The sequence below is a fragment of the Dipodomys spectabilis genome, unplaced genomic scaffold (assembly GCF_019054845.1).
Source record: "Dipodomys spectabilis isolate Male_0828 unplaced genomic scaffold, ASM1905484v1 ptg000059l, whole genome shotgun sequence".
NCBI classification, from domain to species: domain Eukaryota; kingdom Metazoa; phylum Chordata; class Mammalia; order Rodentia; family Heteromyidae; genus Dipodomys; species Dipodomys spectabilis.
Genome location: NW_024870736.1, coordinates 1879315 through 1900592, shown reverse-complemented (window position 1 = coordinate 1900592; position 21278 = coordinate 1879315). Strand labels below are relative to the sequence as shown.

The 21278-nt window shown below is 41.7% G+C and overlaps 1 protein-coding gene across 2 annotated transcripts in view; it reads right to left on the bottom strand.

The window, feature by feature from the left end:
- Positions 1-18291, bottom strand: part of Cdyl (chromodomain Y like) — a 147483-nt gene extending 129192 nt beyond the window's left edge. The window contains exon 1 of one of the 2 annotated variants that reach the window (XM_042680353.1): positions 18079-18291. In XM_042680353.1, the coding sequence (XP_042536287.1) occupies positions 18079-18102 (24 nt within the window). In that variant the 5' untranslated portion in view covers positions 18103-18291. The remainder of the gene's footprint in view (positions 1-18078) is intronic. The other variant, XM_042680352.1, reaches the window with a different exon arrangement.
- Between the last annotated feature and the right edge of the window lie 2987 nt (positions 18292-21278).

The following is a 21278-nucleotide window of genomic DNA, read 5'->3' as shown; positions in this document are numbered from 1 at the left end:
CCCAGTTTACTTCTATTTACCTGCCTTCTGTACATATATGATTCTATTTTTATGAACTGTTGTCTGTAGGCATCCCATTTTCCCTACATAGTATGGAGTAATGTGGAGTAATTGTACTCTGCAATATGTGATACTTAAGTCTGGGCAGGGAGGCAGTAGCACATGAGGCATTTTAATGTGCTCTTTGATTTCCACCTTCTTACCTCAACAGGCACAGACAGACCTTCACACAAACTACAACTAGGGATGATCCCTCAGTTCTGCTGGGGTCATTGGGGGTGGGTTCACATAGTGATGTAACAGGGCCAAGAGGCTATATATAGCACAAAAAATTATCAAAATTTCTCTTTAGGGCTACACTTTAGTCTTTTGAATCCTCTCCATGGTGCCAAATCTTCACTTTTAAATGAAGTCCAAAATAAACTAAAGCAATCAAAAACTAAGTCTATTGAGAGAAGCCCCACGACTGACCAAAAAAATTGGAAGGGGTAGGAAAAGAGCTGTTAGGTATACAAATTCCAAAGAAACATAAGGGAACTTGGAAATATGAATTCTCCACATCTGAGTGGAGAAGAAGTCTCCCTCTAGACCCCATTTTAAACTTTTACTTTCTTGTGGTTTAAGGTATCAAATCAACTCTCATCTAAAAATACAAATGAAAGGTTCTAGAATACTTTCTAGGTTTTTAAATTGGGTACCACTGTGAACAGTATGATGAAACCTCTTACCATCCCGCCTAAGACACCATTTTGTGCCATGTGCCCATCATATATTAGCTACCTGCCATTAGGCATCTTGTCACTGTATCTTAGTGCTTCTGAAGACCCATTAGGCCCCAAGCCCTAACCAAATAAAAGGCTCCTCCAAATAAAATGTCACCAAACTAGTTTATAAACCCTAAAGTTCAACAGTAGTAATGTTGGTGAAGATAAGACAAACAAAGCTATATAGTGGACCTGCCACTGGTGAAAAGGTGAAATGATGTTTTGAGAGAATACATTCACATAACTTCTATTGTAGAATACTATTATTTTTATTTTTACTTTATTATTGTTAATCTCTTATTGTGCCTAATTTATGTGTTCACATATGTGTTAGTCACATATATGTAGTAAGCTTTCCATTCCTTAACAATATACCTGAGATAATCAATTTACACAGAGAAAAAGGTTATTGTGATTTGGAGTTTTACAGGTTTCAGAACCTGACTGACTAGCTCCCTTGCTTTAGGACTACAGTGGCACATCATGGCAGGGCACATAAGATAGAAAAGGCAAAAAGAGGAAGAAACCAGGATCTCATTATGCCTTGAAGTGCATGGCCCCAATGAGCAGAAGACCTCCTACTAGGCCCCACCCCCATCAAATAAAAGATTCCCCCAAATAAAATATCACCAAACTACTTTATAAGCCTTCAACATATGGGTCTTTGGGTACCATACGTAGCCAATTATAGCAGTGCAAATAGGAAAAGGCATAGTACAGAGATGGTTTGGATATTATCCAGTTTCTCTCATCCACTAGGGATCTCAGAACATACTTCTGGTGGTAGAGGAGACTACTATATGATGTAGAACAAAACAGATCATATTCTGCTTGAGCACCCTTCAAATACACACATCCCTTTCCAACCTTAAAAAGGGCAATAAAATAACCACTTACTCTAGCTGTGAACTTAAAAGCATACCAGAGAGAAGCAGATAGAGGTTTAGGATGGTTCCATGCTGGAGTGTTGTAGCCCACATGCTAGGGTTTAAGACATGAAGAAAACTTGCCTATAGACTGCAGATTTAAAAAAAAAAAAAAAAAAAACACTAGGTGATAAAAGTCAATCGCTGTTTTGGAGGCCCAAGTTCTACAAGATAACTAGCAAAAAAAAAAAAAAAGCAGAATTAGTGTCATGAGCCAGAACCTAACTGGAGCCTGAAAATCAAGGTACCAAAGCTGGATATGTGAACAAAACAGGAGGGAGAGAGATGATTATGTTTGTCGACTTCTCCATCATTGTAACAAAATACCTGAAATAACTTGTAAGGAGGAAAAGAGTTATTTGGCTTCAATGGTTTCAATCCATAGGTCTTGTTTCCTGGGCCTAGGACAAGCCAGAGGAGCACATGATAGATTAAAACTGCTTACCATGGCAGCCAGAAACCAGAGCCCCCATATATTCTTCAAAGGCATTTTCCTAATAACCTGATTTCCTTCCATAAGGCCACACCTCTCGAAGGTTCTATCACTGCCTAATAATGTCAAATGTTGGGGAACAACTTTTCAACACATAGGCCTTTTGGGGGAAGGGTTACTTACATCAGAAATTTGTTGTAGCTTCAAATGTAGGGAGACATTTGAAATACACACCCCTTCTAACAGAGACTCTTGAGCAGCAGATCACATGGCTGATTCCAAATGGCAGCACCATTACTCTCACAGAGAAGCAGCAGGCTGAGCTGATAAAAACAGCCAATGTATCTCTGAACACCCAGCAATAAGATGACTTTAGACAGAACAAGTATCTTTTTAAACTTTTATTAAGAAAACCATTACTGAAACAAGATTTTTAAAATCATTAAGTCTTCTCATTTTCATGTCACCACATCAGCTGATACTTCCTTTACCTAGCATTCTTCTGGAAGTTAAGTCCTATTTCTGAAGCCCAGTATGTACACAAAGTAGATCACAGATTCCAGGAAGACACTAACCCATGGCTCATTGTCCTGAAACACCAATCCGAGAACAGATTTGTGGAAAAGACTTCATAATGAACTGTCAACCTCAATCCCAAAAAGTCTACACAGTACATTATCAGCATGACAAAAAATATTAGGACACAAACACAGGCAGGCTTGTAAAGAAAAGTGTAATCCACAACTCCCACATCCATCTTCTCATAAGAATATCTGCTCACTCTCTGCTATTGAGACAACCTGGGTGGAACTATAAGTTATTAATACCAGTTTATCTTCCTTGGGCAGATGCCTGTTCTCTACCAAATATCCTTAAAATGCTAAGGAAGCCACGTAAGCCCAAGCATACTGTGTCTAAAACAAAGGTAAACAATCTCAGCACTGACCTATGTGCATGGAAAATGACATTCTTTTAAACTATGAAGAATTTTTTTTTTTGGTCCTAGTTCTCTTATGAGCTCAAAAGCTTGTTTCTCCAGATTAGTTACATGCTAAATTAAGAAATGCTTCTGTGTGCAACTAAGTGGTGCCCTGAAATTTTAAAACAGTGAAAATGGCACATTTTAACCAAAGAATATTCATGACCTGCAATCAAATTGCTGTGTGTCATCTAACAAATGGCAGGAAAGTGTCATCGTCTAGAAAACCATACACAAAGGAAACTATTAAGAATAGAAATCAGACACAGGTATAAGTACTTCCCAAACACATTCAAGCTGACTTCTTCACCTTCATGTGTTAGCTGACATCTTTTCCCCATACACACTTTTCACCAATAGATGCATAAAAACACATTTCTGTTTGTTTGTTTTTATAATCAGTTGTGGGGCTTGAACTCTGGGCCTGAGCACTGTCCCTCAGCTCTTCAGCTCAAGGCTAGAGCTCTACTTGAGCCAGGTCATCACTTCCAGTTTTCTGGTGGTTTATTGGAGATAAGAGTCTCATACTTTCCTGCCTGGCCTGGCTTTGAACTGTGATTCTCACATCTCAACCTCCTGAATAACTAGAATTACTGGTGTGAGCCAATGGCGCCCAGCTACATTTCTGTTTTTGAAACTCAAAATTCACTTCAGTATTAACACCCAAATTCTTTCTAGGAACAAAACTGCCTCCCTCAAATTTAGAGTTTCAATTTGCAACCATGTAGCCAGATCCTAAATATACAATTCTCATACATAAGGTACATATGAGTTCTATAGCATAACTCTAGTCACTAATACTTTTATTTTAGGAAAATGTCAATAATTATTGACTGTCTACCATACTCATGTCCTCAACACTAATATATGCCAAAAGTACAAAACCATTCCAGAAAAAAGTGTATAAATATTGTATCCTAAGGAAAAGATGTGTGAGCATGTGAAAATTATACTAAAGTAAAAGGTAATTCCCACAGAATCTGAATGGGAAGATTTTTTTGCTGGTTAATTCTTGTAAGGTCCTTTGGGTTCTTGTCTGTGTTTTTCTGCTGGGCAGGGGAGAGAACCCAGGAATTCAGTCATGCTAGGCGAGTCCTTTACCACTGGACCAAACTCCCAGCTCTTCTGATGGGGTTTTTGAGTGAGGAGACACAGGCTAGCAAGCTGGATCTCTTCCAAACCTGCAAGTGACAGGTGTAGAGAATGGATGTAGAGGTAGACAAGGAAAGACAAACCCAGACCAACTTAACAGGCCAACTTCAGACAAAGAAAGAGAAAATGTTTATATATCAAAACAGGCAGAACATTTTGCTTCTGAAGCAATTGATGTATAGCTACTATATCTATTTTCATGATCAGGATCCATGAAATCTAGTTTATCCTTTTATCTACATTTTCAATATCACTAGGTAAATCTCAATATTGGTTCAAACCCTTGATCCTGTTCATAATATCACAAATCCAAATCAATGTGGCGTGTTCAGATTCTGGCAGCCAGTCAATGGAAAATAAAATAAAGGATAAACAGCAGCTAAAGAGGGCCTTTCCACCACAAATAACTAGATCTCCAATACAACATAATCCTTCTTATTTCATTGGGCTCCCTAAAAGAGAAATCCAAGTACCTCCATAACTCCATGCAATACAGCCATGATGAATAAATAAATTATGGAAATAGAAAAACACCAAAGGCTAGTATTAAATAGTGAGTAGATTTGGTGGATAACAGGAAGAAAACAGGGGGGAAAAAACCCCACTAACTCAATGGATGAATTAAGTAGATTAAAGATAGCTCATCTGCTAGAAGCCAGAGTCAAGGAAATATCTATGATGCAACTCACAAAAGAAAATGAAATAACTGGAGGAGCGGCTTGAGTGGTAGAACACTAGTAAAGCTAAGCAAGAGTGAGATGTCCTGAGTTCAAAAGCTCTGATACTGGCACCAAAAGAGAGGGGGTGGGAGGGAGAGAAGAAAATGAAGAGATAAAGGAAAGAAAGTGAAAAAAGAGAAAAAAGGATCAATGAGAACTTACACAGATGCACAGAAAAGGGAATAAATTTAAAAATTAAAAAACTAAGGAGATAAAAATGAGAAGAGAAGCCGGGCGCTGGTGGCTCAACGCCTGTAATCCTAGCTACTCAGGAGGCTGAGCTCTGAGGATTGTGGTTCAAAGCCAGCCCGGGCAGGAAAGACTGTGAGACTCCTATCTCCAATAAACCACCAGAAAACGGGAAGTGGCGCTGTAGCTCAAGTGGTAGAGCGCTCGCCTTGAGCTGAAGAGCTGAGGGACAGCACTCAGGCCCAGAGTTCAAGCCCCACGACCGACAAAAAAAAAAAAAAAAAGAGAGAAGAGATATGGAAGAGAGAATGGGAAGATGCAAAATATACCTACTTAGAATTCCAGAAAGGAAGTTCAGGCACAGGGCCTGTAATCTCACCACTAAGGAGGATCACAGGTAAGCCTGACCTACATAGGAGGACGCTGGAGGACCTCAATCAGAAAAAAGAAAGAAAAAGGAACATAAAGAAAAGCAGCATTTGAAGACAGAATGATCAAGAGCTTTTTAGCACTGGACAAGCAGAAAACAACAAAAGAAATATATGCTGAGCTTGTTCATGAAAATAAAGTCACACAAAATATAATAGAACAAAACTACAGAACACCCTGGTTAAAAATTAAATCTCCAGAGACAGAAAATACATCTCCTCTACTACATCTACTCTAACCACAAGCTTTCCAGAAGACAGGGGATTAATATCTGCAAATACTGAAAGAAAACTAATTGTAAAAAAAAAAACAAAAAAACCAATTAAATGGTTTTCTGTGAAATACAATACTACTCAAAATAAAATTAATTAATAATAAAATAAAAACTTGCCAGATAATTAAAAACCTGAAGACTTTTTCCATTAAAGGAAAGGGAAACAAAAGACAAGAAAACAGGAAGAAGTTGTGAAATAGAAGGAAATAATAATGTTCTGTTTTGTTATATAATCAAACACTAGAAAATAATAGCAAGCTAAGTTTAGGGATGTATTGAAGGGAAAGAATCCTAAAGTCTTTTTTTTGTATATATATTTTTATTGTAAAAATACTGTACAGAGGGGTTACCGTTACATGAATAAGGTAATAAGTACATTTCCTATCAAACATTGTTACCCCCTCCTTTGTTTTTCCCCCTATCATCACTTCCCCCCCATCTCCCCAGCTTCTCCCTCTCCCCCAGGTTGTAAAGTTTGTTTTCAACATAGTGTCTTGTACATCTCATTGTTACAGTGGGTAAACCTATATCCTTGTTTCAGCATTTTGTTATTTCCCTTCCCCTCCCCAAATGAGGAAAATGTATATACAAGAAGCAGAGCAAATGAATCAAATACAGTGAAAACAGGGGTTATACCATGGGAGAGTAACATACAAAAGAAACAACAATAACAACAACAAAAAATCACATGGTATGTTTCTAACGCATTTATAAGATTATTTCTTTGTTGCTTTGTATGTCCCTCCCCCACAGTATAACCCCTGCTTTCACTATATTTGATGTCGGTATAATTTGTGGAGGAGATGGGGAAAAACAAGTCGTTTAAGGATACAGGTGGACCTGTTGCAACAATGAGAAGTACAAGTTGTCATGTCCAAAACGAGCTTTACAACCTAGGTTGGGGGGGGGGGGGGGAAGGATTGGGATTGGGGGGAGGGAGGGGGGAGGCTGGGAAGGGATGTGAAGGGTAAACAAAGGAGGAGGCTGCAATGCTTGGTAAGAAATATACGCATTATCTTGCCCATGTAATTGTAACCCCTCTGTACAGTATGTTCACAAATAAAATTAAATTAAATTTTAAAAAAATCACATGGTACATTATAAGAATCCTAAAGTCTTGCCAGGTGTTAGTGACTCATGCCTGTAATCCTAGTAATTCAGGAGGCTGAGATCTGAGAATCAGTTTAAAGCCAGCCCAGGTAGGAAAATCTGTGAGATGGGTATCTCCAATAAACTACCTCAAAAAAAAGCTAGAAGTGGAACTGTGGCTCGTATGGTAGGTAGCACACTAGCCTTGAGCTCAGGGCTAGTGCCTAAGTCCTCAGTTCAAGCCCAGGAACAACACAAAAAGAGAAAGAAAAAAAAAAAAATAGTGATAGCCACTGAAGTCCTTCTATTGTGTGAAGTAATGTTAAATGCTGATAAAAATTTTACTCTCCATATGTGTTTAATTCAAGAAACATCACTGTAAGACCAGAAATAGCAGACTTCCACACTCGATCCATGACATTTTAATATGTTTTAGTATAGACTGTGTGCAGTAGAAATGAGTTTAACAAAAATAATGTGCAAGTAGTCACTGAAGAACAGTGAAAGGCAAGTCTTAGTTCAGAGGTCTTAATTGCAACCTGGTATTTGCTTAAGAATCCCAGATCTCTCTACCAATCAGATAAAAGATGCTGATCCTCTCTTCCCAAAAATGCTCTTGTCTTACTTGTATGAATTTCCATACAAATGGAACAGCCCTTTCCTAAACTCCCTGGGGAACACAGAACCCAAAATTTCAATCATTTTAAAAAGCTGAAGAGAGTTAGATTGCATGGGAAAATATAAAGCTAGAAGCTAGCTCCATCCTAGAGTTGAAACCATGTAAGAGAAGATGAGAGGAAAGTGTAAAAAGACAGCACAAAAGACATTTGGAAGAGGACAACTTTGACGGGTCAGGAAGAGAATCATTCCTGTAATTGCCTATTCTACTAATGTAATCCAACAATTATTCAACTACTGCAATATTTTGAACTGCAGTAAATAACTAGAAAACCATCCCTAGCTTTAAAACACTTACAATCAGATGGACAAATATGCTACACAATGAAGATGGAAAAAGAAATCTTAATAGCCTTACCTAAATTTCTTACAGTTCTTAATATTCCCTTCCTGGAATGACTCAGTTAACTAGCCAGCAATGGTCAAGAGCCTGCAAAGGGAATTTGATCCACCCTGACCTCCTCCTCTGCTAGGCAAATCCCAACCTCTCCCATTTCCACCTATACAGTAAGAGCCTCAAAAAGAGGGGTAGGGGTGGTAATCCTTAAATTTCTAAATGTATCATCATTACAAAAAAAAGTTTGCTGAAACACAGAATCTTGTCTCAATCCAAATACTGAAAATTCAGTCTCATGAATTGAGTCTAAGAATCTGTATTTTAAACAGAACTTGAGATGATCTTGTTCCACTGATTGATATAAACTTTGAAAGTACTACTTCTCTTTGGTCATATAAAATAACATGTATCAAAATGAACTCCAGAAATGGAGGGACTAAGGGTGAACAAATGCAGTAGTAGTACATGTTGAAAATGAACTACAGAATTTGTGGGCAGAGATGGAAAGGAAAAATTGAGAGAGTGAAGGAAATGGTAACATTGTCCATTAAGAAAAGTACTCATGGCTAGGAATCGGCTTAGTGGTAGGCACAATTATTGCCTAGAGTGCATGAAGACCTAGGCTCAATTCCTCAGTACCACATAAACAGAAAAAGCCAGGCGTGGCATCGTGGCTCAAGTAGTAGAGCGCTGCTAGCCTTGAGCAGAGAGACTCAGGGTCAGAGCTTGGACCCTAAGTTCAGGCCCCAGGATGACCAAAAAAAAAAAGTACTCATTACTTGACTTAAAAACTGGTAACCCCTCTGTACATCACCTTTATAATAACAATAAAAAAATATTTTTAGAAAAGTATTCACTTTGGGATGGGGGCTGGTCTTTGTACATCACAGACATTCAAAGCTGTGAATCTAAACACTACAAATGAAGTGTTACCTACATTCCAAGAAAATATCCCCCACAGTTAAAATCACAAAGAGCATAAGGAGAAAGTCAATGATTCTTAGATATTCTAGCAAAAGAACAAGACTTTGTGACATATATAGGAACAGAAAAAAAAAAAGAAAGCTGTTCTAAGGCACTGCATATGAAATGTCTGCATACAACCGTTTGAGCAAGAGTACATGTTCTCAACAATTCACAAGATTAAAAAGCATGAAAACAGTCTATATGTTTGCAAAATACACATGAACATTTCACTGTACTGCTTCAAAATAACTTTTTTTCTTTTTTTATCAGTCATAATCATGATCAAGTAGTCATCATCATCAAGTGGATACTTGACCACTAGATATATTAAGGTTCTCTTGATCTCTTTGGTGATATAGTCAAATTTACTGTGTATTTTGAAATCTCTAACTCCTTTTGTTTTGTTTTAAAGTGTGTGAGTTGCCAAGTTTTTTCTCTTTAAGAAGAGAAGAATAACCTATCACTCAACTGGGCACAAACTACAAATTACTGGCACATGCTAATATCTTATAGGTCTTACAATTCTTCAGTTATCCAGTAAGTAAGTTCAAGAGAGACAGTCACTCAACAAGTCACATACCCATTAAACAGTGAAGGAAGGCATCCAGAACTTCCATCCATGTATTCAGAATGGAAAGAAGGCCTTTAACTGAATTACTCTACTTTACCACCTCTACATGCTCTCAATTCTAAAGTAAAACTTAGCTCTTCAACAGATCATAACAGAACATCTCAAAGAAGTTAACAACCTGGACCTAGAGACCAAAAACCAGCCCACTGTCTACGTATGAGGAACTCAAAAGTTAGGAATTTTTTTCTCACTTTTTTAAGTGACTTGAGAGGGCTCCAGGAATCATATACATAAAATGACACATAAAAATGACATAAAATTCTAACTTTACTGAGCCAGTAATCTCAGCACTCTGGAGGTAGAGGCAACAGGACTGTAAGGTCAAGACCAACCTGGGCCACATAGTGAGGTTGTCTTAAAAAAAAAGAAAGAAAGAAAGAAAAAGGTAAAACAAAAAAGCAGTTTTACTGGATCAAGAGGCTCATTCCTGAGTGTTGCATATGGCTCCTGCTTTTGCACAACAAAGCTGAGGACCTGCAATAAAACTGCATGGCCTACCACAGGGGATCTTTACATAAACAATAAGACTGAAATGATGCCTGGTAACTGATGTACAATATGAAATGACACCAATTGTGAAATAAAAAATTTAAGATATGTGAGGTGCAGAAGGATAAATGCAAATTGTTTTGTGATCAGAATTCCACTGTCAATAGCTGAAAATAATATATTATCTGTATGCTGTAACTTCAAAATGCTTTTCATAAGACTCAAGGTAACCACAAACCAACCTGAAATAAGAAGGAATCAAAACATACTTGCATCAGCCTGCCTTATTGCAGATTTATTACACATGGTTTTGACCAACCACAATCAAGTTAATTAATTAAAGAGAAACTTCAAAAACAAAAACTTATAATTCTCTCTGTACACATTACTTAGCTCAGTGGATGCAGAGAAGTCTCAGTCAGTCCCATTAGCATCAAATGGCTTTAAAAAGTGTTTCCCCTGCCCTGTATTTTTAAAAATTTGCCTCCCAAAAAGCAAAGTAAGTGTGAATGTACTTATTTGAAGTGAAGTAAAAATTCTAGATTTGTTGAAAGATATCTTTATTGGAAGCTGGGTAGCATTATGGAAAAGATGAATCAAGCATCAGAAATACAGCAGTGAACTCTAAGCATCCCGAACTCTCATAGGTTTTCCTCAATGGAGGTATGTGAGAAAAGAAGCTCCAACAGATTGCTTCCCTGTGAGAATGTTTTTTTCTGAGAAGTTCCTGCTTTGGCCAGGTGGCTTTTGGCCTTTGTTTATTACTTTTTAGTTATATCCTTTTCCTGCTGAACTGTAATTACGACATCCTGCTACAGGCTCCTTAAATTTTAGTTACATCCTGTTAATTAAAAGCCATATCCTTTTGCAGATTGTGAACCTGAGCCCAGCCAATCTGAGCAGAGGGGGAGAGACTGCTTAATTAGGGATAAGAAGGGAGCAGCTTGCCTGCAGTGTGCTTGCTTACCAAATTTTTCTGCAGAAGTTCTGGAGTTGGTGTTCTATTCCTATGTGACACCTCAACATCTTGAGCCTTTTTTTTGGGGGGGGGGGGGGCCGGTTGTGGGGCCTGAACTCTGGGCCTGGGCGCTGTCCCTCAGCTCTTCAGCTCAAGGCTAGCGCTCTACCACTTGAGCCACAGCGCCACTTCCGGCTTTTTTCTTTTTGCTTATGTGGTGCTGAGGAGTTGAACTCAGGGCCTCAGGCATGCCAGGTACGCGCTCTACCACTGAGCCACCTTCCCAGCCCGATCTTGAGTACAACTATGATGCTAAGGATCTACTTTATTAGGGAAAAAAAACCTACTCACAATGATAGTTAAGTGAAAACAATGATAATGGCAGTAAGTCTTTAGCTATCAGTAATTATCTTGAATAGTAGGTTATATTCTAGAGTGGCCAACTGGATTTAATAAAACAACTCAAGTACAAATACTCTTCAACTTAGGATAAACCAATTTTAAGAACATCCTGCCCAGTACTGGTGGCTCACACCTGTAATCCCTAACTATTCAAGAGGCTGAGATCTGAGGTTCACAGGCTAAGATCTTAGGTTCACAGTTCAAAGCCAGCCTAGGCAGGAAAGTCCATGAGACTCTTATCTCTAATTAACCACCAAAAAACAGAAAATGCGCACTATGGCTCAAGTGGTAGAGTGCTCACCTTAGCTGAAGAGCTGAGGGACAGCGCCCAGACCCAGAGAAACCCCATAACCTACCCCCCCCCAAAAATTCTAAATCAAAATGAATTTAATACTTCCAACCCACCAAATAACACAGCTCAACACCTCAGCACACTGTACTTACAGATTGTTTCCCCTCATATGACTCTGTGAATACCTAAGAGCTGCGTGCCACTGCCACAGCACAGCATCAAGAGGATCAGACCGCAGAATGCTAGTCTAGGAAAGAGTCAAAATTGAACAATTTCTAGTGAATACATATATTTTTACATCATAAAATCAAAGACCCTTAAGGCAAATTATCATAAGTAACCACTTGTATATGGTACACATAGTAACTCAATTTTACCTGTGAGGACACATACAGAATAAACAAGAACATTCCCTGCAACTGGAAACCAAACGAGAATGTGAGCAGCTATAGCTCCACCAGGTAAACTTTAACCCAGTACTGTCAAGCCAAAGGGGCACAATACAGTTTTAAAGGAGTTCATTTTACAAAAACAAAATGAACAAACAAAAGGTAGGAATATATACATATATACACACACACACACCCAGGATCAGAATGTCTACATATACAAAACAAGTATTAATAAACCCAAAAAATCAGATAGACTGCAATAGAATATTAATAAGGGATTTTTAATACCTCTACTTTCAGCAATGGACACATCATCCTGACAAGAGAATCAACAAGGAACAGTGAGTTCAACTATACTCTAGGATCAAATGGACCTAAAAGACATGCATAGAGCATTTCATTCAACAACAGCAAAATACACAATCTTCTCAACTACACACAGAACATTCTTCAGGATGGATTAGTCAGGATAGAGTAGGTTATAAAATGATTCTCAAGCCAGGTGTGATAGCCCATACCCAGAATCACAGTACTTAGGTGCCGAATTAGAAAGATCATAAATTCAAGATAAGCATGAGCTACATAGTTAAGACCATGCCTGAAAAAAACAAGGACCACCCCAGGCACTAATGGCTTACATACTAGCTAAATGGCAGACAATGATTAGAAGGATCGTAGTTCAAGGCCAGACAGGAGAAAAGATTCTGAGAGACTCCATGGTGAGGGGCCTGTCATCCAGGGTGATAGGAGGATGCATAAATAGGAGGATCGCAATTCAGGATGACCCAGGCAAAAATCAAGAGCCTATCTCAAAAAACTGAAGGCATGCTCAAGCAATAAGGCCTGCACACCAAGTTCAAACCCAAATACCACCAAAATCACTCACAACAACAGCAACAATAAAAGGCTAGGCCAGGCTACGTAAGGTGTGGAGATCATTAGTATGGAAGTTTGCAATTCATATTAGTCAGTCAGGGTAAAAAATTTGAAAGCTACCCTCTCTACCACTAAAATTAGACATGGTGAGGTATTCATGAAATAAGAAGCCAGTCCAGGTAGGTCTACAAGACACTACCCAGAAAATAACTAAAAGCAAAAAGTGCTTGGGGTATGGCTCAAGCCTGGCATCCTACTGAGATTGGAAGAATCAGAGTTCAAGAGCAGCCAGACCTGGCAGAAAAATCTGTGGGACTCCATCTTAACAGGGTTCTGGAACCTCAACACAGGGAATGTACCTGCAATCGTGTTCCAGCAATTACAGAAAGCCTACACAGGTAGATAAGAAGTAAGATCCTCTATCTCAAAAGTAACCAGTCAAAACAAGGCTGAGGTGTGCCTAGCAAGCACAAGGCTCTGAGTTCAATTCAGAGTACAAAAAAAGAAAAAGATCACCCAAACCAACAAACCATTAACTAGACAAAAATAATGCTAGAAAAAGGAGACATTACAACAGACACCACAGAAACACAAATGATCCTAAGAATGTACTTTAAACCATTATATGTTCCAAGGCTCTTACCAAGATTGGATTATGAAAAAATAAGAAAATCTAAGCAAACCAGGAATAAAGTCTTCCATCAAAGCAAGGCCTACAACTTGATAGCTTCAGAGCCAAGTTCTACCAAACATTTAAAAAGTATCACCTTCCCAAGTCCTCACTCAAGAGAATAATTCCAAACTTAAATTATAAGGGTAGCAGTATTCTGATACCAACAGACAAGGATGAAGCAACAACAATAAAAGAAAAGCAAAGTTAATGTATCTAGTAAGCATATAAGCAAACAGTTACAAACAGTATCAAGCTCAATTCAACAGGCATCATCCACCAGGATCAAAACAGATTCATCTAGAATGCAAGGAAGGTTCAATGTACATTAATAAATAAAACTGCATGAAGGTTCCCCAAAAAATTAGACACAATTACCATATAATCCAGCAATTTTACTACTGAGCCTATATATCCAAAGGAAATAAAACCAGTATGTTGAAGTTATCTGCACCATATGTTTGAGACTCTTCACAATAGCCAAGTGGAACCAGTGTGAGTCCTTCAAAGGATGTAGAGAGGAAATGTGGCATATATAAATAACAGAATAATATCTTTAGCCATTACAAAGAAGAAATACTATCATATAATAATATAGATTATTATACCAAGTGAAATAAGTCAGGCACAGAATGACAAATACTGCATGATCTTGCTATATATGATATCTAAAATGCTGATCTCACAGAAGTCCAGTAGTGGTTACTAGGAGGGCACACTGGGGAGATGTTGTACAAAGGAGGACTAAGTTCAAGAGAACCATTATTGTACAGCACTGGTGACCATAGTTAATATCATACTGTGAGACTGTTCTCACCACATAAATAATTATAACAATATAGATTTTTAACATTCCTCAATGTATAAAAACTTCAAAACATTATATTGTCCAGAATACAACTCTGTCAACTTTTAAATACAAATGTATTTTTAAATTTTTAAATAAAGGATGCTTGATCTTTTTGTGAAAGCTAAAAAGTTCTTATCTATGTTGAGTCAAAAACCTGTTTTCCCCTATAGGGCCTAGCTGCTGGAGTAAATCTATTCCTATTCCATCCTTCATGTAATGAAAGTTCTTCCTATTTTAAAAGGCTCATGTTTCATCCATCTTTTCCAAAACCCATTATTTTTTATTCACAAAGCACAGGTTCCAAGAGTACTTACACATTTACTATGGACCTGTCTCCATATACCAGGCTCCATGCTAAGTGTTGGAGATATTTATTTCCTTTTGAAGTTCAGCAGTTAGGTAATTCATTCAAGTTCATGAAGGTATTATCATCCTGTCATCCTACCATGACATTTACTTAAAGAGGCAAGACTTTGCATCCCTCTTGTTTAAGTCTCCCTAGATTCATGGAACCTTAGGCTAAACATGAAAAACTTCAACTTAGGGAAAACTGGAGAAAATGTGGCAACTAATGTCCCTTTATCTGGCCACTGAACACTGGACACTTAGGTGTTTTCTCCAGCCCATCGGACTAGTGTTTACTTACAGTTGTCTATCACTGCACAAATAAGACTGCCTTAATCAAATCAGTACAACTTCCTCTAGAAACAAAAAAAATAGGTCTCCAAAGGGCATTTTAAATCAGTTACAATGAAATAATTATCACTTACTAAGTGCTTTTGGGGGGAATTGTAGGGACATCCTTTATGTATTTTCTCATTTAAACTGTACAGCTCTATGAAAGAAGCATTGATCTCAATTTCACAGATGGGAAACTGAGCTTTCAATGCTAATTTACCCTAGGTGATAGCTCAAATTCGGTAACTAGTTATTTGTTTCTGGGTAACTGCTATGCAAAACTTTCAAGAATGAAGCCAGGCACCAGTGGTTCACGCTTGCAATCCTAGTTACTCAAGAAGTTGAGATGTGAGGATCCAGGTTCAAAGCAAATACAAGCAGGGAAGTCCATGAGACTCTTATCTCCAATTAACCACTAGAACACTGGAAGTAGAATTGTGTTTTGAAGTGGTACAGCACTAGCCTTGAGCAAAAGAGCTCAAGGATAGAGTCCAGGCCCTAAATTCAAGCCCCACAATCAACAGAAACAAAACTTTCTAATGTGAACTTTCTTTTTTATTTTTGCTTTTTGAGAAAGGGTCTCACTATGTAGGCCAGGGTGGCCTTGCTTTCCCACTCTTCTTCCCTCAACCTCTCAAGCACTGGTATTACATTACTATAGAGTATTACATTACTATATTCACAAGCCTGGCTCAAATATCAACTTTTAATTGTAATATAGTCATAGTGTTGCCTACAAGTACATAAGTTAAAAAAAAAACAGCTTGAAAAACATTGACCAGTCATTGTGTATTTACTATACACACATCATCATCTCAATGACGTTTCTTTGATTCCTTTTTATCCCCCAAATCTAAAGTAAAACCAGACTCAAAGCTCAGGAGTAAAGGCAGGTATATCATTTCTTTCAATGTACTTATTTCTCCCTAACAGATGCTCCTTGAGGGCATGAACCATTCTCATACCTTTATGCTCTCTCTATGGAACCTCCATACAAATTTACTAAGTATGCAGTTCAAACTACTACAAAGAGGATTAAAAAAAGGCACTTACATATGATTTGTGAGGAAAATGTTGAGTAGAAAACTTGAAAAAAGTCAGGCACCGGTGGCTCACGCCTGTAATCCTAGCTACTCAGGAGGCTGAGATCTGAGGATCACGGCTCAAAGCCAGCAGGGCAGGAAAGTCCATGAGACTCTTATCTCCAATAAACCAGTAGACAACCGGAAGTGGTGCTGTGGCTCAAGCAGTAGAGAGCCTTCAGCTTGCGCCTTGAGCTGAAGAGCGCAGGGACAGCACCCAAGCCCAGAGTTCAAGCCCCACCACCGAACAAAAAAAGAAAGAAAACTTGAAAGATATAGATTAAAAATAGAAGAAGAAAAAAACCTAAAATTCAATTCAATCCACTAGTGATGTGTTATCTCCAGACTCATTTTTATACATATAGGATACAACTTATGTATAACGTGCTACTCTTGTCCAAACATTAAATGGAGCAGATATGTATAATTACAAAAACAAATGCAAGACCATGACTAAACTACCCAAAAGTGAGCTAATGAAAAAGAAACCAACCAACTCCCTACCCCCAACTACCCTTTGTCTGGTGTTCTGCACTTTCCCGATGCCTGACTTTGCCAGGAAGACCAATCCTCTATTTCTGGGCCTTCCCCACACAAGCTTTCTTCTTGGAAGGAAAGCTTCTTGGGGACAGAAGATGTTTCCCCCTCCCTTTCAACATCCCCAGTGACTACGTATAATGTACGTATAATGTATGTATAATAGCTGCAATGAATGGGCTGCAATGCATTTTTAGTACCAACTAAGGCACATTAACTATCAAAAGTAGCTTCCTGAAAACTTTCTCAGACACTTAAGCAACAATAAGTTACTAGAAGACTGTCACTGTTGTCAACAACGCTCCACTTCAAGCCAATGGCAATAATACACACAGAGAAGACACTGTGGAAGATCACTTGGGGCCAACCAATGGGTTCTACTTGCTAGAGATGTTTAAGTCCTTGGACACCTAGGTCCCTAAACACACCGTAAAGATGAATCTGGAGCATAGCCAAAACCACTTAAGTCTCTTTAAAAAGATATATTTATAAATATGTGAAATCAGAGAATCGTTTCTCCATAAAACAGAAAGCCTTACACTCTTTTGTACTCCCAGAAAGTCAACTTCGAAATAATCAAGAAGTTATATCAAGACACACACAATACGTCCAAAGATTCAAATGGATAACTCTCCAAGTGGAAGTTGGAAGTTGGCAGATCCACTGCCCCCAACTTTTCTTGTCTTGATTGTACCCTTGCTTACTTTCAACGCTGCGGCGACGGTGTATCGGCGTTAAATTTAAATTTCCTGGCTCTGGCCACAATACTAACCTAATTAAAGCATGTGGTCAACGTTTAGCCCTTTCGGTGAGATATTTTGCATCCTTTGGCTAAGCAGCAGTCAAGACAGTAGCACAGATCCTCCGGTCCCCCCTCTTTCCGAACCCCTTAAGAAGCAAAAACTACTTCAAATGCTTTATTAAATGGAAAGGAAAAACAACCCCCCCCGCACCGCCCACAGACCCCGCCGAGCGCGAGCCAGGGGCTTCACTCCCACTTGCCCACGCCAACACCACTTCTTGCTCAGTGCGAGCAAGTCACTCGTGTCAGTGCTACTTCCCCCCGAGCCACAACTCCGGCAGCCCCCGCCCGCCGGCCCCTCGGAGTAGCGTGGCCCGGCTCCCCTCACACACATTTCCCGTCCAGCAAACTGCGGCCGCGGCGGGGGAGGGGCCGCGGCGGGCGCCGGCGGCGGAGCGGGGCCGTCGGGCGGGCCGGGAGGAGAGGGTGGGTGGGCAGAGCCCGGAGGGGGGGCGGCCCGGGGGCCGGGGGGGAGGGGAGGTACCTCGTACAGCTCCTCAGAAGCCATGGTGGGCGGCGGAGTTGCGGGCGGGCGCGGCGGGGTCGGGGCGCGGCGCCCGGCAGCCGACACTTTGTTTCAGTTGGGTCCCTGCGTGGCCTGCGCTTCCTGCTCCGCTCCCGGCGCCGGGCGCGGTGCACGGACGAGCCTCTCACACTCCCCGGCCAGTGCGGGCCGCCGGCGGCGGCGGGGTTGTGCGCAGGAGCAGCTGCGCAACGCGCCCTGGGCGCCCCGCGCTCACTCCCCGGCGGGCCGACTGAGGCTCGGGCACGGGCTCATCGCGCCCGGCGGGCTGGGGCGGGCACGGCGGCGGCACAGGCGGCGCCAAGGGATCCGCGGCTCCCCTCTCCGGTGAGGTGCAAAAAGCTTCCTACTTGCGACCAAAAAAACCTGCCCCGGCTACTGAGCATGCCCAGTACGGTCGCCCGGCCCGGTGGAGCCGCGCTCCCGCGCTCCGGGTTTTCGGGCCGCCCTCGCAGGAGGAGCGGGAGGAGCAGGAGGCGGCGGGGCGGGGCGGGGCGGCCGAGGGGAGCACGGGCTCCGTTCCGGGCCTGGGCGCCTGTGGTGGGTGGCCGGGAGAGAGCCGGCAGGAAGGGGAGGAGCCGGAGATCGAGTGGGCGGGGCTGTCGAGAGTAGTGGGCGGGGCAGACCGAAGTGGGCGGGGCCCCGAGTTCCCTGAGTCCTGCTCGCCAGGGTCCGCCCAACCTTGGCACCGCCCACCGGCCTGCCTAGACGTGGGCACTCGCTGCCTGGGGGAGGGCAGGACTTTGACCTCGACGACCCAGAGAAAGGCGGCAGTGCCCACTGAGGCACGTATCGGCGGGCCAGAAGTTAGCCAGGAGATCTGACAGGCTTCTCAGCCCACGTCTGGAGTCCCCGCCCCGACGGCAAGCGGCCACACTCGTTTCACTGCGGGAGAGCCCTGTGGCCTGCTCTACTCCACTGAGGGCGCGGGACCGGTCAGCCCGCCTTGGGCCCGCGGCGTGGCCAGGTGGAACCCCCTCCCTACCACGTGCCCGCCGGCCCTGCAGCCGCCGCCAAGACCCGGAGTCCGGACCACGCGCCCCACCGGGGAGCTCGGCGCACTCCGGCGGGCACGCAAGCTCCGCCAAAGACGGGAGGGGGGGGAGCCGGGGCGGGAGCCCGACACCGCGGAGGGCGGCGCGAGGGCGCGGCAGCCGTGGCGCTGCCCGCAGTCACCACACACCGGCCTCTGGTTCCTCTTGGAGATACCACCTCTCTGAAGGGATGTCGGAGGAGGTGTCGGAATCAGGGGCCTCAGAGGTCTGGGTTCTAATGGAACGGAGATGTCAGTGGTGATGCCCTTGGGGTGGGGGTGGACGGCTGCACCTCACTCTTCTTGGTCAAAGCAGTGGGCTAGCCCTTCTGGCTAAATGAGCCAGCCCAAAGGGATCACCTGCGGGGACCTGGACGTTTCCCTATCTGTGGAGAAAGGGAAATGTTGGGTTCCTGTGCCCTACTCATCCAGCCACTCAGAAGACTGCAGAGACATTTTCCCACGTTCTCCTGCAGGTCCTACATTTGGAAGATATCGCCAGTTCCTTTTCTCAGTGAAGCATCCTTTACTAAAACCCCATTCCACAGTGCTCCATTCTAATCCGCCTCCCAGCCACCAAGCTCCTTCCGCAAGTTCGTAGGTGTGCAAACAGCATTTTAACCACCACAACTCCCAGTTTCTTGCCCTTCCCGCGCCCAGGAAAACCACCTACTCTCTGCAAAACCAAGTCGTCGGATCGCTTTTCACAGGTCCCTCAACCTGTGATTCCTGCCGCCGGCAAAGCCCCCTTTGAATCTTGAACGCCTACCTCCTACACCATCCCCAAAACAAACATAACCTTCCTGACTTCCTCTCCAAGCACTCCCGACGCATGCTCGGTGGCAGCATTTAGCTCAACATAGCTTCAATGTTTATCCACTCTTCGTCTTCACGTTTTACCCTTTTGCCCCCTAGCATCATCCCCTACATACAAAGTTGTTACTCAGTGAATCTGTAGTTTGTGTCCACAAGAAAGCCCTTTATCCACAAATTCAATTCCCGCCATTGAATTCCTTCACAAGAATCACAAACCAAAGTCTCCAACTCATCTACTGTTCAAGGCCTCAAAATCTACTTTCCTGGATGGACCCGCCTCTAAAGAATGCATTACTTTGTAGCCATTTAGCATCTCCCATTGTGTACTAAACTAAATGATTTTAGACATGCCAATTGTTCAACAGAAACTAAGCTCCTGGAAAGCAAGGGCTACTGCTAGTCTCAGACATTCAACCCATTCAACCCAACAACACTACCAAAGTGTTCAAATGCTTGTAAGTGATAGTTAAAAATCAACACAAGCAAAATAGCTACCAAACCAACAACACTACCAAAGTGTTCGAATGCTTGTAAGTGATAGTTAAAAATCAACACAAGCAAAATAGCTACCAACCCCCCCCCCATACACACACACACACACACACACACACACAAAACAGGGTGGGGGGAATTCTCCTGCAGGTTCCTCTACCTGGATCAGACAGGGAAACAAGTTAATTGAAAATGTGATCAAATACTAGGTCACTAATAGGGTGCCCTGAAGACCAACTAGTTTAAGACCAGCTAGGTCTTCTTTGCTGAAAGCCAGGTTCCTGTTGGAGGAGAGAATGAACAGATTCATAGTTAACCATCTTTTTTTTCCCCCCAAGACCATCACCCTAGTTACCGGCCACTTTCAGAACAGAACTTGGTAAGTACTCACTTGGTGCTCCACCGTGTGCTTAATAGTAAAGTAATGTTAACTATATCAACTCTAAAGAGCCTCTGATACTGTCACTGTTGCCCAAGAAAAAGGGAGAGGAGGATAGGAAGAGCTTCAGCAAAAAGTCAACTTGTCAGTTTACATTAGACCTTTCACTCGAATCTCGATTATTTATGCTGCTATGGTTAATTGACCATGTTTAAACTAATGGTAGGCTGTACCAAAGCAAGGGCAATCCATTCTCCAAAACAAGTCCAATCGTCTCCACCAAAATTAAGTTGGCTTCCACTGGGACATTTGAAAGTCCCAAAGACCAAATATGGTCTTAGAGAAAATTGTTGGATCCTAAAGACCCAAGTAGTGATTGTGCATTTGGTCGTATCTTCTGCTTTGTCCCTTCTCATCTCCCTGTTGCTCTCCATTAAGGCT